Source organism: Sinocyclocheilus grahami, unplaced genomic scaffold (assembly GCF_001515645.1).
Source record: "Sinocyclocheilus grahami isolate Dianchi unplaced genomic scaffold, SAMN03320097.WGS_v1.1 scaffold39.1, whole genome shotgun sequence".
NCBI classification, from domain to species: Eukaryota; Metazoa; Chordata; class Actinopteri; order Cypriniformes; family Cyprinidae; genus Sinocyclocheilus; species Sinocyclocheilus grahami.
Window position 1 is genome coordinate 148,590 of NW_015505218.1, and position 15,540 is coordinate 164,129.

At 40.3% G+C, this 15,540-nt stretch overlaps 1 protein-coding gene across 2 annotated transcripts; it reads right to left on the reverse strand.

Moving 5' to 3' along the window:
• Positions 1 to 39: 39 nt before the first annotated feature.
• Positions 40 to 7,247, reverse strand: LOC107581880 (insulin receptor substrate 2-B-like). 2 transcript variants are annotated; one of them, XM_016267556.1, is made up of 2 exons: positions 3,815 to 7,247; positions 40 to 2,045 (listed from the first exon to the last, which is right to left on the reverse strand). In XM_016267556.1, the coding sequence occupies exons 1-2, from the start codon at positions 6,984 to 6,986 to the stop codon at positions 2,041 to 2,043; spliced, it is 3,177 nt and encodes a 1,058-aa protein (XP_016123042.1). In that variant the 5' UTR covers positions 6,987 to 7,247; the 3' UTR covers positions 40 to 2,040. The 2 variants fall into 2 exon arrangements, with proteins under 2 accessions (XP_016123042.1, XP_016123041.1); XM_016267555.1 differs by lacking the exon at positions 40 to 2,045 and adding an exon at positions 2,992 to 3,574.
• Between the last annotated feature and the right edge of the window lie 8,293 nt (positions 7,248 to 15,540).

A 15,540-nucleotide genomic window follows, 5' to 3' on the forward strand; every position in this document is an offset into this window, starting at 1 on the left:
TAGACACAAGAAATCACAAGTGCATGACTCAGTCAGGGATACCTTGGCACTTTTTTATTGCAATAGCTCTATTACAAGCAAACCCAATCTAATAAATATACACGGAAAAAAAAATATATATAAAAATGCAGAAGTGACCAAATAAAAAGGACAAAAAAAAACTAAACTCAAACACCCTCATCCTTGAAACCAAGCGAGGTGCCGTGTAGCGTGTTGACGAGAGAAGGGATATCAAAAATTACAATATTTACAAAAGGAAGACGGCGCTGATAATGGTCTGCTTCAGTCGTTATCATCAACATGTTTCAACCCAATCACAAGCTTTCAGCGTAAGTGAGTACTGACCAGATGAACAGCAAGTTGTTGGCACAGACTTTGCCCATCTCTTTTTTTTTTTGTCCAGCTCTTCCTTTCAGTCACTGTAAAAGGCAAACGACACAATTCCAAACAATATCAGTATCCCCAAAATATAACCTCAGTAAGAGCCCCTAGTATAAAAAAAACAAAACACAAGTTGGATTATTTTCCCAGGCTGTCACGGTAGTTATTGTGTAGAAAAATCCCCAAGAAACGGTATACTACTGTTTTTTTCATTTCACATTTTACATTAAAGCAAAGCAATATCATGACACAATAGCATGACAAAAGCTAGTCAAAGAAAGATGGGAAAAAGTCACCGACGTATGGTTTCGTCCCAACATAATCTGGACTACTACTGTAAAGCGTACACATCTTACTACACAGCTTTCAACCACAACTTCAACCCAAAATCTCTTCATATAAAGCTTCCAGGTACAAGCAAAAAAAAAAAAAGACCCTAGTAACTCTTAGTTAAAAAAGGCTCGAGAGAGATGAGGGGAAACAGGTTGTCTGACGTTGTATATACATTGAACTCCCCCTCTCAGCAAGCACTATATTCGTACGAATGCGCTCACCGGCAAACGGTAAACGCCACTACACTGGATTCAATAAATAAACACAGACGTTTAATAAATAATCAATAAATTAACAAAAAACGACACGACGTGGGGAATGCAAAGTAGCACGACGTTATCCTTCAGTACTGTGGCAGTTCGTAAGACTAGTAGTGAAATGCAAAATACGTAACCGCAAGAAGTAGTAAACATCGTCGTTTTGTGAGCGGTGGCTACATCGAGGCTCAAAAACACTCCCAATTGATGTAAACAAGAATATTCCACACGGGGACAGAAAAAGCCGCGGCGTTTTGCATCTCAGAGTCGGCAATACTTGATATCGCACTAATACAGGTGAGGCCTAAAGGATTTTGTGAGCGTTTTCCCAACGGCGTGAACGGGAGGTAGCATCCGTTCCGAAACACTGTCTCGGCTAAAAAGTGCTCTCGTACTCGTTTCGAAGCGTGTCGTGCTTTTAAATTCGCCCGATGTTGCCTCATTTCTCAGACGCTCTCTCGTAGGGGACGTTTTCATGCACCCAAAACACCGAGCGAGATGATTTCATAACTGTACACAACGAAAACAACAACAGCAACAACGCGGTCTTCGCAGAAGTGGCCTGTGGGACAAGTTCGTTCACTGTTAACCCCTGAAAAAATACTCAATTACTTTATACAAATAAAAAAGGGCGGAACGAAGTACGGCGAGTGTCAGATGATACAAAATGATACTCGATATACAAGCTTCACCTATTTACATCCGATTTTGCGCGGAGAAACATAAACCTGTAACCTAAGAGCTGTGATGCGTTTCATATCGTACACACAAAAATAGAAGTGCTAGATATCTGAAGCTCACAGTTCTAATTTAGCGAACCCGCTCTAGTAAACAAGACCGAAGACAAGAAAGAAAGAAAAAAACAAAACTAATATTATCATTCGGACAAAAGAAACCGGTTGTTGAGGCAGTTATGTGGGAAATACAGAGCATAAGAGGTTGTGTAGTTTCTCAGTCTTTGTTGTTGGAGGTCTGAGGAAGAGGAGGAGGCGGCTTGCTCTTCGGCGTTCCAGAGTTCAGTGGATTCTCCGTGTCCTGATTCCCCTTCGGGCACCAGCGTTTGACTCACTCAATCTGCAAGGGTGAGGAGACAGATCGCACGTTATGAAATGCTTTAATGTGGTTGATGTTTGCATTCCTAGAGCTCGGACAGTAGAGGTCGTGGGCTTGATTTCCAGCCAATGCATGCTCAAATGTACAATAAAAGTCACTTTGGACATCAATCAGCTTAATTCTTTATGAAGCAGAGCCCATTTATATATATTGAAACCACACAAATCAGTAGTTTTTTTCAGTTTACTATAGTAGTATTAAATGCTTCTTAAAAGAACAGACTGATAAACACTTTATGGTGTATATATTTGAACCCATTAGGGGTTTAATGATTTTTTTCTCTCTCCAAAATCACGTACTCTTCATTAAAATATTAATAATATGCTTTTTTGCTTCACAAAAAAGCAGGATCCATTTGATTTTAGTGTTCCTAAATTCTTAAATGCAAAAACCTGCTGTTATTTGTTTTTATAGGTTATTTGATTCCAGCAAATATACACCTCTCATCTCTTATGATATATCATCTCTTAATGATGAGCTTGAGAGAAAAATAACCTTTACTTATATTCACTGCAAAAAATGATTTTCTTACTTAGTGTTTTTGACTTGTTTTCCATAACAGATATCTAAACATTCTAAAAATCGAGATATATTTGCTTGAGAAGCAAAATGACTTTTCTGAAAAGAATATTTTAAATTTTTAGTTTTTGCTTAAAACAAGAAGAAAAAAAATGCCAATGGGGCAAGAAAAATAATCCTGCTTTCCCTTTTTATGATTATTTTCTTACCCAATTGCCAGATTTTTTTTCTTGTTTTGAAAAAATTTGAATACATTTTTCAGAAAACAAGACTTAATATCTTAAGTAATTTGGATCTCAAGTAAATATATCTTGATTCAAGAATGCTTAGATGTTTGTACTTGAAAACAAGTCAAAAATACTAAGCTAGAAAATCATTTTTGCAGTGTTGGTATGGAATTCTATTTGTTGTTCATTATAAGTGTGAGTGCAAGTCTCTTTAAAGCTTTTATAAATACTGTAAGAAAAATCACTTAAGCTTACTTGTATGACAATGTGAGCGCAACGTTACCCACAAAGTTCTTTTTGAAATCTATATAGGTGAGCAAGAAAAAAAACTTTTGTAGGATATCGGAAGCAAGAATGCATCTGTGATAGACCAGAAATCAGCATTCAAAGAAAAAAACAGCATTTTAAATCATCTTGGTGAAAGGTTTTACTTGACTGTTAAAACTGCGAAAGCAAGTTTTTTTAGGCAGCATGCAAGTGGATTCCTTTAATATCATATTTGCACATCACAACTCTGTGTTTGCACAGTCGCTCTGTGCACATGATGTGCTCTTTTCCCAGTGTTATTCAAAGTGCAAAACCAAATTTCAAATCATGTTCAATCAGTTCAGAAAGTCAGTGAGAAAAAAAATAACATCTTTGAATGCAACAACAACATTTTTCATAGTTTCTCTTCTCACTAAAACAACAACATGCCAGTGTCAAGTTGACAGGACAATTCTGCTCCATCGTCTCTCCTCAGGACTGTAGAAAAGACTCATTTGATTAAAAGAAAACACTGATGCAATTCACAACTGCATCTTAACAAATAGACTGTTTAGGTTAATTTACATCACACAATGCACTTTGCTCAAAAACTGTCTCAGCTGTTTGCATTTGTACAGGACAAACAAAGTAATGAATGTTGATGCAGCAAGCAGCTTTTTGAGAACTACTAGCCGTCACTTAATTTGTAGCATAAGGGGAGACAGAGATGCAACCAACCTTTTGAGGCAGTGGCACGTCCTCCCGAAACGGAGAAGTCTATACCAGCGTAAGCATCGCTCTCTTGGAGGTTACTGTGAGCTCGGTGTGGAGGGGGAGTGTCGCGTGTGACCCTGGGCACTTCTCTCAGGTCCAGAGCGATGTAGTTGAGGTAGCTGGATGAGGTGTTCTGAGGCGTCCCTCCACTAGCGGAGCTTGTCGCTAGGGCTGCCGAGTTGGGAGAGGCGCCCGAGTGTGACCACATGCTGTCGAAGGAGCTAGAGTTTTGCCATCTGCTAGCTTCGGGGAGATTCTGATTGGCTGAGGGCCTGATTCCACAACCGCTAGCAAAAGAAGCAGGCAAGGGGATGAATGTCTCCGAACTGTGTCGTCTCCTTCCCTGTGGGTCCGCCCTGATGACCTTGGGCTCCGTATGACCGAACGCCAGACGCTCGGAGATGCAAAGGTGCTGCATTGCTCTCAACGGACCTACTCCGCATTCGTCGTACGTCTCTAAATTAGTCGATGCCTGCCCGTAAGTGCACCCTAAGGGACGGGCGTAGTTGGGCGGGTTCCACGGCGCTACGAGCGAGTGCCGAGGAGGGCGGTCCTTCAGGAGGCTGTCCATGTTTAGGCCCAAGTAGTCATGGTCAGGTGAGGAGCAACAGTGCCGATAGCAGGGTTGAGAAGGCGGCGGAGTGGAGGGAGAATTTACGGAGGGTGGAGAAGCAGCGGCGTGAGAGGAACGGGGCCCAAAGTCCATGTGAATGTACTCTCCGGGACTAGGCGGGCTTGGGGGCTCGGCCGGGGACATGGGAATGTATTCCATCTTTTTGCGCTTTTCTCGTGACGGGGCTTTGTAGGAGCGCGGGAGCGAGAAGTACGAGGTCTTTGGACCTTCGGGCGAGGACTGAGAAAAGCCTTCGGCCACGGTAAGTTGGGACATGTCCATGTAGTCGTCATACTCCGCTTGCTCCCTACTGGAGGGGCTGTCGCCCGGGAGCATCCTCATGTAGCCGTATTGGTCCGCTTGCTGCGAGGAACAGGGGGGAATGTCCAGGGTAGCAGGGTGGTTTGCTCGGGGTTGCATAGGGATGTAATCTGCATTCGGAGAGGGAGCAATGCTGTAGATCATGGGCATGTAGCCATCATCTTTTGGCAGTTTCTTTTGACACTCAGAGCTGAGCAAGGGAGGCTTGTTTGGGTGATGTAATTCGGAGTAAGACTTATAGGCTGACTTCAGCAGGCACGAGCAAACCTGGTGTCGTTTTGACTCCACCGGGCTCGACTCGTCTAAAGAGGATGAGGTTTGTGTAGCTTTCTGCTGCGTGATACTCAAACTACCGCCACCGCCGCCAAGCTTCGGCTTGGATGAATGTGCAAGCTTGAGGAAAGTCCTCTCCATGTAACTGCTCTCCTCTTCGAAAGTCCTCGCCCCATCTCTGTGCCAATCCATGGTCATGTACTCAGTCAGCCGATAGTCCTCCCGAACGGGCGGAGTGCTGCCGTGGGATTCGGGCGTGGTGCAACTTGCGTGAAAGTACCTGAAGTCACACGGACTGGGGCAGAACTCATCAGACGAGTTGAAGCCTCCATCACTAGGGGAGCCACAAATGGAGGAGCTCGAGGGGCGCGTGTGCGTGTCGGAGGCCGAGCCATGCCCACTGCTGCTGGACACGCTGATGGGGCTGGTGGCAGATAGGAATTGAGACACAGGGAGGGAAGCGGACCGGGTGTGGTGGCTAGATCCGGGTGATGCGTGGGCGCAGCAGCTGCCGTTTTCCTCTCGGCCTACGCTGAGAACGGGGGTGTTTAGATGCACCAGGCTGCCTGTTCCAGAGCTGAGGGGGCGGTCCTGAGTGCCTTCTCCCTCGCTGGAGGTCCGGTAGCGCTGGCCTCGCCCTCTATTTTTCCCTGTAGGCGGCGTGCCCGTCACCGAATCTGTCCTGGAGGGGCGCTGCAGCCCGGTTTGGCTCGGGGGAAGGTTGCCGAGATGTCGGCGAGTAGTGATGAACGGAATGGGGTTCGAGCCGGACGACTGGCTTTTGCTCCGCGGCCTGAAGTCAGGAAAGGCCTTGAAAGCCTTCATGGTGTCGAGAATGGTCTCGTGCATGTTCTGCGCCACCACCGAGTCCTCGACTTGCACCCAGATTTCGCCGGGGCCAATGGAAGAAGAGCGGCCCACCTCGATGAAGAAGAAGCTCTCGGAGTGGCCGCAGCGGCGAATGCTCATTAGCGGCAGGTTGACGGCAGGCGTCTCCGAGTTTAGCTTCACCAGGTGAATGGTCTTGGCGGAAAGGCACAGACGGTACACGCCCATTAGGTTCCTGGTCTGACCCAAGCCTTTAGGTTTGACGTTGACCTGCCACACCTCCTTAAAAATAGTCCCCGGCGAAATCGTCCCGTAACCATCGTCGAGTTCGTCGTTGTCCAGCTGCCCCTTTTTCCCTTCCGCCATAAGTTCGGTGAGGGCCAAGTACCACTCCTCTTGCTCCTGCTCGCTCTCCGCCACCACGGCGAAATACTCGTCTTTAGTGTAAAGGGCAATGAGGTATTTGTTCTTAGCATCAGCCCTCTTGTTCACCGTAAAACATTGGGACAGATAAATCACCCTCTTGGCAGGGCAAACAACACCGGAGGCAGCAGCTTTGAGGGCGTTTCGAAATTTCTTCTCGCTATCGTAATACTCCAGCCGACTGGGCCCTAGGTTGCTGGGGCCCCGCAAGACGAAGAACCTCTTGTGGCCGTGCTTCTGTTTTCTGAGATAGCCACATTTCCATATGTCCCTGTCCACCCCGCCGGAGCAGACGGTGGCGGCGGCCAGGGCAGCAGCAGTGGTGTCGGCGCTCAGTACGCGGCAGAAGGCAGAGTCGTGCACTTTATACTGGAGCGGTGGCAAGTTCTTCCTCAATACAGCATCCTGAGGGTTCTCATCCGGGAACAGATGATGCACTTTAAAGTGGTAAGGCGGATGGTACCTCCTCTGAGGCTGAGAATGAGAGGAGGCCGTTAAGTGCATGGGCAAACGGGAGCCGCTGTTATTGATTGAGGTGGAGGAGGAGGAGGATGGAGGCTCCCCGGCAGCACAAGAGATGTGGCTGTTGGTCGCGGGCGTTTTAGTGACAGCGCGCCGCGGTTGTGCCTCCAGTGTCAACATGACGCCGTGATTCGGTAAACGCGGCCGATCTTCCATGGGACAATGCGATGAAAGGTCACTTTACCTCCGCTTTACACTGATGCACGGCCCATTTTGTTGGCTGCGGGTTCGTAGCTCAGATACAATTACGCGTTCGAGTGATCCGTGCTGCTTTCCGACGTATCCCCCTGGTGATTATTCAGCGCGACGAAACGTTGCATCTTCGCAGAGCCTCCATCATCACTCGCTGCCATTATAAATCCTTATTTGCCCGCTTCACTCATGGTGGCTACACATCACTACAGCCCAGCGAAAACATCACGTGACGGGCACGTCAGCGCACTGCGCGGGGTGAACGGGGTCAGCAGACGCCTCTGATTGGTCCGCTCGCGAAAAAAAGCTGTGATGGACAGTTCTCTAAGCCAATCAGAGTCAATCCAGCAACCCCGTCTGCCTCTGTGTGCAGACTCTGGTTCTGGAATAATAAATATCTTTGTAACGAGGATAAGGATTTTACAAAAATATGTGAAGAGTTTATTTGAGTTTATAAAATCATGTTTGAGTTTATAAAATCATGTTTTTTTAATTATGTTAACGTGTTTTTATTCAACTGCAGTTTGATTGAGATTAATTGGAATGCACAATAAAACAAAACATGATTTTTTGCAAATGAACTCTTCATATAGTGTTACATCTTTTTAATACTGAAATGGATTTTAATGACAGACAGGGACGTGGTGCCTCGGGATTATCTATCAGTCAAAATTTGGACACTCCTACTCATTCTTTATAAATTATATATATTATTACAATTCAGATCATTTTAGAATAGCCTAATAGCAAAGTCATTACAACAAAGTAGTAAACTTGTGAACTTTACTCATAGCCTTGGCTATAGGCTCTGCTTTTGGGTTTGTTACTCATGTTGCTGAATATGTTTGTTTGATAATATGTGTTGATAAACAAATAAATGAATGTTTTTTTTAAACCATTTCTAATTAAGATACAGGATCATTTTTCATAAATCAGATGACCCACTTTACCTGAACAAACATTTGCATGGAGTGCATGAACTCAAATCATGTTTATTGATATACATTCCAAATAACATATTATATGAACTGAATTCAATTAAATATTACAGCTGGACCTTAAAGGTAACAAAGATAATATGGACAAGAATACAAAAAATTACAAAAAAAAAGTGGGCAACTTTATCTATAATCACTGCATTATTTTTTATTTACACTGTTTTATGCTTAAAGAAAGTGTTTATTATCCATCTCTCACAAAATGAAGCTCCTGTTTCATCTTTGTGAGGATGGGGAAAGTCCTTTCTGCCCTTTGTTTAGCTGATGTTTCTGTACCTGACAATATGATTTCAAATGATTATCAGTATTTCTCCATGCACTTTTCAACAGATGTTTATTTTTGTCCTAATAATAAATAATAATACATGTTGCGTCTGAATTCGTTGAATGTTAGATCCTGCTGTGCTTACACACTCTCTTCATCAGATTGTTGGTTTGATAACATATCAAAACACCTTGTTAATTCTTCTATCAGCCCAAGAATCAGGAGAAGACGCAGAAGATGAATTAATGGTAAAAATGAGCAGGCTTTATTGAATAATCGTTTTTGCATTGTTATCAATGCTGCACAAATTCAACAGATGTTGTAATATAAAAACAAAAACAAGGTTGCGTGTAGGTTGCGATACTGAGATCCTTCAAATGTTAATATTTCACTACAATGAACAATTCAGGTATCAGTGTAATGCAGTAAAACATGTGGACTGAAAGGATATATGAAGTCCTTGAGTTTGCAGGATTTTAGCAGGATGTAATATTTAAATATTTGTACAAATATCAGGCCTTTAAATATATAAACGGTCAACATCAGTGGTTTTTCATGCTGTTTAGACATTCACACTTGGGTTTCACACCGCACAAGTACTGAAAATGCAATGCAACTAAATGCAACATCTACATCGAGCATGTACTAAAAGGTATGAGTTCATCAGTCAAATACAACCAGTGATCCTCTTACTAAAATGTCTAGTCATTTTTTAACTGGAATGTCCTGGAAGAGAAAAAACTGTAATATTAACATTTTTTTAAAGGTATGGATTGTTTACAAGGAACATGGGGCCATTGTCTACATTACTAAGAGTGCGAGAAAAAAAAAGTTTTCTATTCTTGGCCCCTTTCTCAGCACAATCGGCGCCTTTTGAACACTTCAATGCAACTTTGATGTTGAACTCTTCTAAAAGAATTAGACACACAGCTGTGTTCTGCTCAAATTTTGAACTTTTTATATCTTGCATTTGCAAATGTATTTTCCATTTTTCCATTTTACTGTCATGTCTCCTTATTTGAACCTCCAAATAGACCTTGCCTTGCAGAATTCTATTTTCTCCTCATCCAGCACTAACACACTCATACAAATAAGAGTGCCAACGGAGGTTTTTTTTATAGCGATGCTATATAACCATTTTTGGTTCCCCAAAGAACCTTTCAGTGAATGGTTCTTTAAAAGACTCAAAAGATTCTTAGTATTGAGAACATTTTACAGAACATAATCTGAAGAACAATTTTGCACTGTCATCCAGCACTAACACACTCATACAAATAAGAGTGCCAACGGAGGTTTTTTTATAGCGATGCTATATAACCATTTTTGGTTCCCCAAAGAACCTTTTAGTGAATGGTTCTTTAAAAGACTCAAAAGATTCTTAGTATTGAGAACATTTTACAGAACATAATCTGAAGAACAATTTTGCACTATAAATAACTTTTTTTCCAATGAAAAGCTTCCATTGATGTCTTCATGGAACTATCGATGCCAATAAAGAAGCTTTTATTTTTAAAGGGGTGGTACAATGCTGTTTCATGCATTCAGAGTTGTTTGCACTGTTAAAGAGTTGGATTCTCATGCTAAGCATGGACAAAGTTTCAAAAAACTATTTGGACGTACACTGTAAAAAAAAGTTACGGTAAAAAACCAGCAGCTGTGGTTGCCGGAATTTTACCGTAAAAAATACGGTAGCAACGTTTTAGGTTTTATGGTTTTAACTTAAATTTACAGTTAAATACCGTAATTTAATTTGATATAATGTTAATATACCAACCTATTGACGTACTGAAATCTGTTTTGTACCTTTGTGATACACTGATAACCACCAAATGCAGGAGGTGATGAGAAAGTCACACGATGAACCAAAGCCCATCACAAGCAGCTTTTAAATAATAACATATATAGAAAGTGCACCGTGTCATTCACACAAACACCAAACACCATCACGGTAACACACATGAAACTGAAATAATGCAATAAACATTCATTTAACAACATTAGGTGTAACACACAACCCTAACATACAAAACTGATAAGAAAAAACTAAGAAGAAACAGTTATTTCAACAAAAAAACATCAAATTTTAAATGTAACGCAGGGAATTCTGGGAATGTCAATTTACGGTTATTCATTGTAAATTATACAGTATTTTTCCCTTCCAAAAACGGTATACTACTGTAAAATTGATGTCCAATACATATAATGTCCAATACAGTTTTTCACCGTATATAGTAGGGGAATTTACCATTAACCATTTAACAGGCTTTTACTGTAGCATTTTTACAGTCTTTTACCGTTAAATTCACAGTCATTTTTTACAGTGTATGACAGAGTATTTCTGTGCCAAAAATCTTACTTCCGGGTTCGTACAAGTTTCGGAGAGTTTTTTTCGATCGTGGCTCTTCATGACATAAATGAGGGTGGAACTCCTTAACCGAGATTGCGCCCATCAACGCGCTTCATCCGGCGGCAGCGCTGCACGGGACTCGCTCGGGAAGAATGTCTCCAATTCAAAGAAGTGTGTTTTGGTTGTAAGGGAAAGATAACTTTGTTCAGCTTCCTAAAGAACCCAGCGTTATGTAGACAGTGGATACAGTTTGTTTTTCCGGGGCAGCAACGGAGTTTCACAAGTGTGTTTGTTGACGAACGTTTTATAAACAAGGCCCAGTTCGACGCTGGATTTGCACATCGCTTGATACTGAAAGATGGAGCCGTCCAGCTATAAAAGATCCCGGTCATGATTCAGAACTGCAGACGGTAAGTGAAACGGCATCAAATGTCTGCTTTGTTGGCATTCGGCGCCCAAGTGCTCGTCAGTCTTTAGCTCCGCCCACGGCGCGCCTCCAGGAGCTCGGCTTTTTCCGGAGAGAATCGTAAAGCTGTATCTTTCTTTTATAAATATGATAAAACTAAAGACTTTTTGGAGATATGAATGATGCAGTACTACTCTATAGGTACTCAAGATTAACATGAGATTGAGTGAAACTGTGTGTGTTATGCCCCCTTTAAGAGTGTAACACTGTGTCCAGCGTGCCAAGCAGCTGGCATTTCTTTAGGTAAAAAGACACAGAGTTAGGAAGACACACTCAGAATCGTCAGTGATCTTTAGTGATCATCTGGGATGTTTCAGTTCTGACTCATGACACTGGAGATGGCCATCAGCATTCACAGTGATGATGGATCATGACATTTTCTTCATTGCATTCCATTAGGAGCAACTGGGCCACATGTCGCATGCTCGAGAGCTTCCTCACTGCTCACGGCCCTCAAAGCTAAAAACTACCTCAAAACTAAAATTTTAGTTGGAGCTGCAACATGTGAAGTTTATTTTTGGAGTTGTGTAAATTAGTCATTAGTATTTCACAGCAGGAGAATTTGGGCATCCACAAGTAGTACTTGTCGTACAAGCATTTCACTAAAACCTTTGCATCTGGTCAGTGACAAATATGAATGTCCGAACTCTTTTAAATGGATAGTTTAAACATGTATGTAATAAAAAAATGTCCAATAATGAAACACATTTTTCAAAAGGCAGGTTCCACAATGGTGTTTGCATTCCAAAGAGCTGCATTTTCAATTGTTTTTATTCATAAACGTGACAGACATATTTGATCAAATCATGATGATATATAATGATAATACAAGTGATCCTCCAGATTTAGATCTAGCTATATTTAGTGCTTTGTAGTAGCTGATTACATACAATCTTGATTATGTAATCAGATTCCAAAACTTAAAAACTTGCAATATGATTATATTACTTAAAATACTCATAATCAGACTACAGTTGCTTTTTTACTTATTACCTAATATTCATAAAATTTCCACAAAAATTCTTTGATTTGGTTCTCCCTAATTCTTTTTTTATCTTTTAAATGTTCCTTTCTAAAAAAAAGCCTTTTTCTTAAATATGTGTATTTTTAAAGTTTTGTGGAATTGCACATACAGACTGGCTATAATTACACTGCAAATTAAGAGGGCATAACCAGCAGAAATAAATTAAATATTTAATATTTTTATTTTTAGCTTTATTAGCTAAAATAGCTAATAGCTTTATTATTTATTTCTTTTAATGTAACATTTTAGTTAAAAGAAAGTTCCTTCACAAACTCTGATGCAATGTGATGTTTAATTCATGTTGTTATATGATACAGTATATATATATATATATATATATATATATATATGTAGCTCAGTTTTTCCACAAAGTTTGACCTTGTAGCCCTCTTTCAGCTCCAGAAGCATCTTAACATATACTACATTCACTGATATGTATTCAATATTCTGTGGACAATAGAGGACACACAGTATGAAAATGCACAGCAAGTGAACAAAGAACAACAGCAATTAACACACACACACACACACACATATGGCAGCATGTACAAGATGCTTCAAGAAACCTTTAGCGACTTAAAAGTTAGCAAAATGGCTGCAATCAGACTTACGCAATCCTGTGGACTGCATTCTGGACACTGTGCTGTTGATGTCTGCAAACAGGCAGCAGTGTGGCTTATTAAGGCCCACCAAGCCAGCCACACATGGACCTGAAGAACAAATTACGTTAATGTTTGTTTTGTCTAAACTGACCGTCCTAATCAGAAGTAAATGATGCAACTGAATACATCAAAAGCTGTGCAGAGCAGTTCACTTTTCAAAAATGTTTGATGCAGCCAATACATACACACTCTCATGCAATGTTTTCCAGTTCCCTGGTTGTGGTTGTAGTTAAGTGTCAGTGGTTTGGGTTTCATTTTTTATACAGTATAAGAGCTACAGTATCTGTATCTGCTGGATAGAATTTGATAATGTGTTAACATTATAAATGTATTTTCAGGTTAAACTCACTGGTTCCACTTCATGCATCAATGGTTTTGTCACCGCAAACGGGCCTTGTAATTTGCATGTTAGCAAAATATTCAACTCTACAATACCATTCAAACTTTTGGGGTCAGTAAAATAAAAAGAAGAATACGTTATTCAGCAAGGATGCATTAAGTTGTTTCAAAGTGACAGCTACATTTCTATAAATTTCAAATGATTTCTATTTCAAATAAATTAACTTAACTCTATACACTAAAAAAATCCTGAAACAACAATTTCCACTGTTTCCACAAAAATATGCTCAGAAATCAGAAATGTTTCTTGAGCAGCAAATCAGCATATTAGAATGATTTCTGAAGGATCATGTGACACTGAAGACTGAAGTAATGATGCTGAAAATTCAGATTTGATCAAAGGAATAAATTACAGTTTAACATATATAACTGTAGAAAACCTATTTCACTGTTTCTACTGTATTTTGATCAAATAAATGCAGCCTTGGTGAGCATAAGAGCATTTTTCTTTCAAAAACATAAAAAAATGTTACTGACTTCAAATGTTTCAATGGTAATGTATATTTATAATTTAGATGTAGGTTTTATGGGATCTGAATCAATTAGTTATATAGCCCCATAATACATATATTAAAGGGCAATTACTATATTATGCCCCTTTTTACAAGATGTAATATAAGTCTCCAAAATGTGTCGGTGAAGTTTCAGCTCAAAATACCCCACAGATCATTTATTATATCATTTTGAGTGGAAGCAGAAACAGGCTGTTTTTGTGCATGTCTCTTTAAATGCAAATGAGCTGCTGCTCCCCGCCCCCTTTTCCAGAATAGAGCTGTGCCTTTACAGCTCTTATCTCAGACACTCTGCTAAAAAACATCTGTTTAATTTTGATCACTATGTATATCGCGCTGAAATCATGCGTTTTAAAGCCATTTTACATTTCTGATATACGGTTTTCTGAGCGCACACACAAAAAGTTCTCTTTCACACACAAGATCAAGTTATAGAAACACAGTCGGTTATGTCTGTGAAGTTAAACAGCTGGGAAAGAAATCAAATGTTTATATTAGATCTGTGTATTAAGTGACAGCGGCATAATATACAGTACCTATACTGCTGTCTACGCTGTTAATATGACCCAAAAAATTTAATAAAAGCAGAAAATCACTCACTGCTCTGGACTGAATAACGTCTATAGCTTCAATAAGAAGATATTTCTTACTTGAATGCTGCTTTTAAATGCTCTAGCGTGAAGATACACATGGCGGATAGTGTGCGGCTCAGGGCAGGGTCTCTGCTAATATGGCAGTGTCCATCAATAGTTGTGGGTGGGGCTTGTAAAATGTGACGTCATATTTTACGGATTCTGTGATCGGCTTGCTCTGAGACACTGCTTATGATTAATGGGGATTAAAAAAAAAGTAGCGGGTGGATTTTTATCATTATGTAGGGTTGTTATGTACACACTGCCAACACATTAATGTTCAATCAACATGTAAAAGTGCATTTTGCACAAGAGGTGCCTTTTAAAAGAATTCAGATTTTTTAAAAGAATTTAGATTTAAATATATAAATATATATTTAAGAATTTAGATCTGAAATATATAAAAGAAAATGTTAATACTGAAACATTTAGAACTAGACTAGAAATTAACCATATGTACACATAAATAACATATGGCTGCATTGTTATTAGTGCTATTCCATGTATTACAAAAATGATTACCATAAGTTCCAAACAGTTTACAAAAACAAAAATAAATCAACTACTGCCAATTAAAACACATGACTGAAAAAAGGCCTGGTTTCACAGACAGGGTTTAGATTAAGCCCGGACTAAATACATTATTTAAACTTAAGTTTAAAAAAAAAAGTGCCTTAGAAGAAAACATTAATGGTGTGATTCTTGATACAAGTCAATGGCACTGACATATTTTAAGATATGCCAGTGAAAGTTGCGTTCAGTTAAGACAGCTCAAACATGCATTTTAGTCTAGGACTAAGCTCAAAGGAACACTCCACTATTTTTGAAAATAGGCTAATTTTCCAACTCCCCTAGAGTTAAACAGTTGAGTTTTACAGTTTTCGAATCCATTCAGCCGATCTCCGGGTCTGACGGTAGCACTTTTAGCTTAGCTTAGCATAGATCATTGAATCTGATTAGACCGTTAGCATCTCGCTCAAAAATGACCAAAGAGTTTCGATATTTTTCCTATTTAAAACTTGACTCTTCTGTAGTTACATCGTGTACTAAGACTGACGGAAAATTAAAAGTTGTGATTTTCTAGGCCGATATCTCTAGGAACTATACTCTCATTCTGGCGTAATAATTAAGGAACTTTGCTGCCGTACTATGGGTGCAACAGGCGCAATGATATTATGCAGCGCCTGAAAATAGTCCCCAGCACGCTCCCTGT

Excerpts from the sequence above, each read along its gene's own strand:
- LOC107581880 (XM_016267555.1), bottom strand. The coding sequence starts at position 6,986 with ATGGAAGATCGGCCGCGTTTACCGAATCACGGCGTCATGTTGACACTG. Across the intron at positions 3,575-3,814 it reads ACGTGCCACTGCCTCAAAAG|TCCTGAGGAGAGACGATGGA; the intron begins GTTGGTTGCATC and ends TCTTTTCTACAG.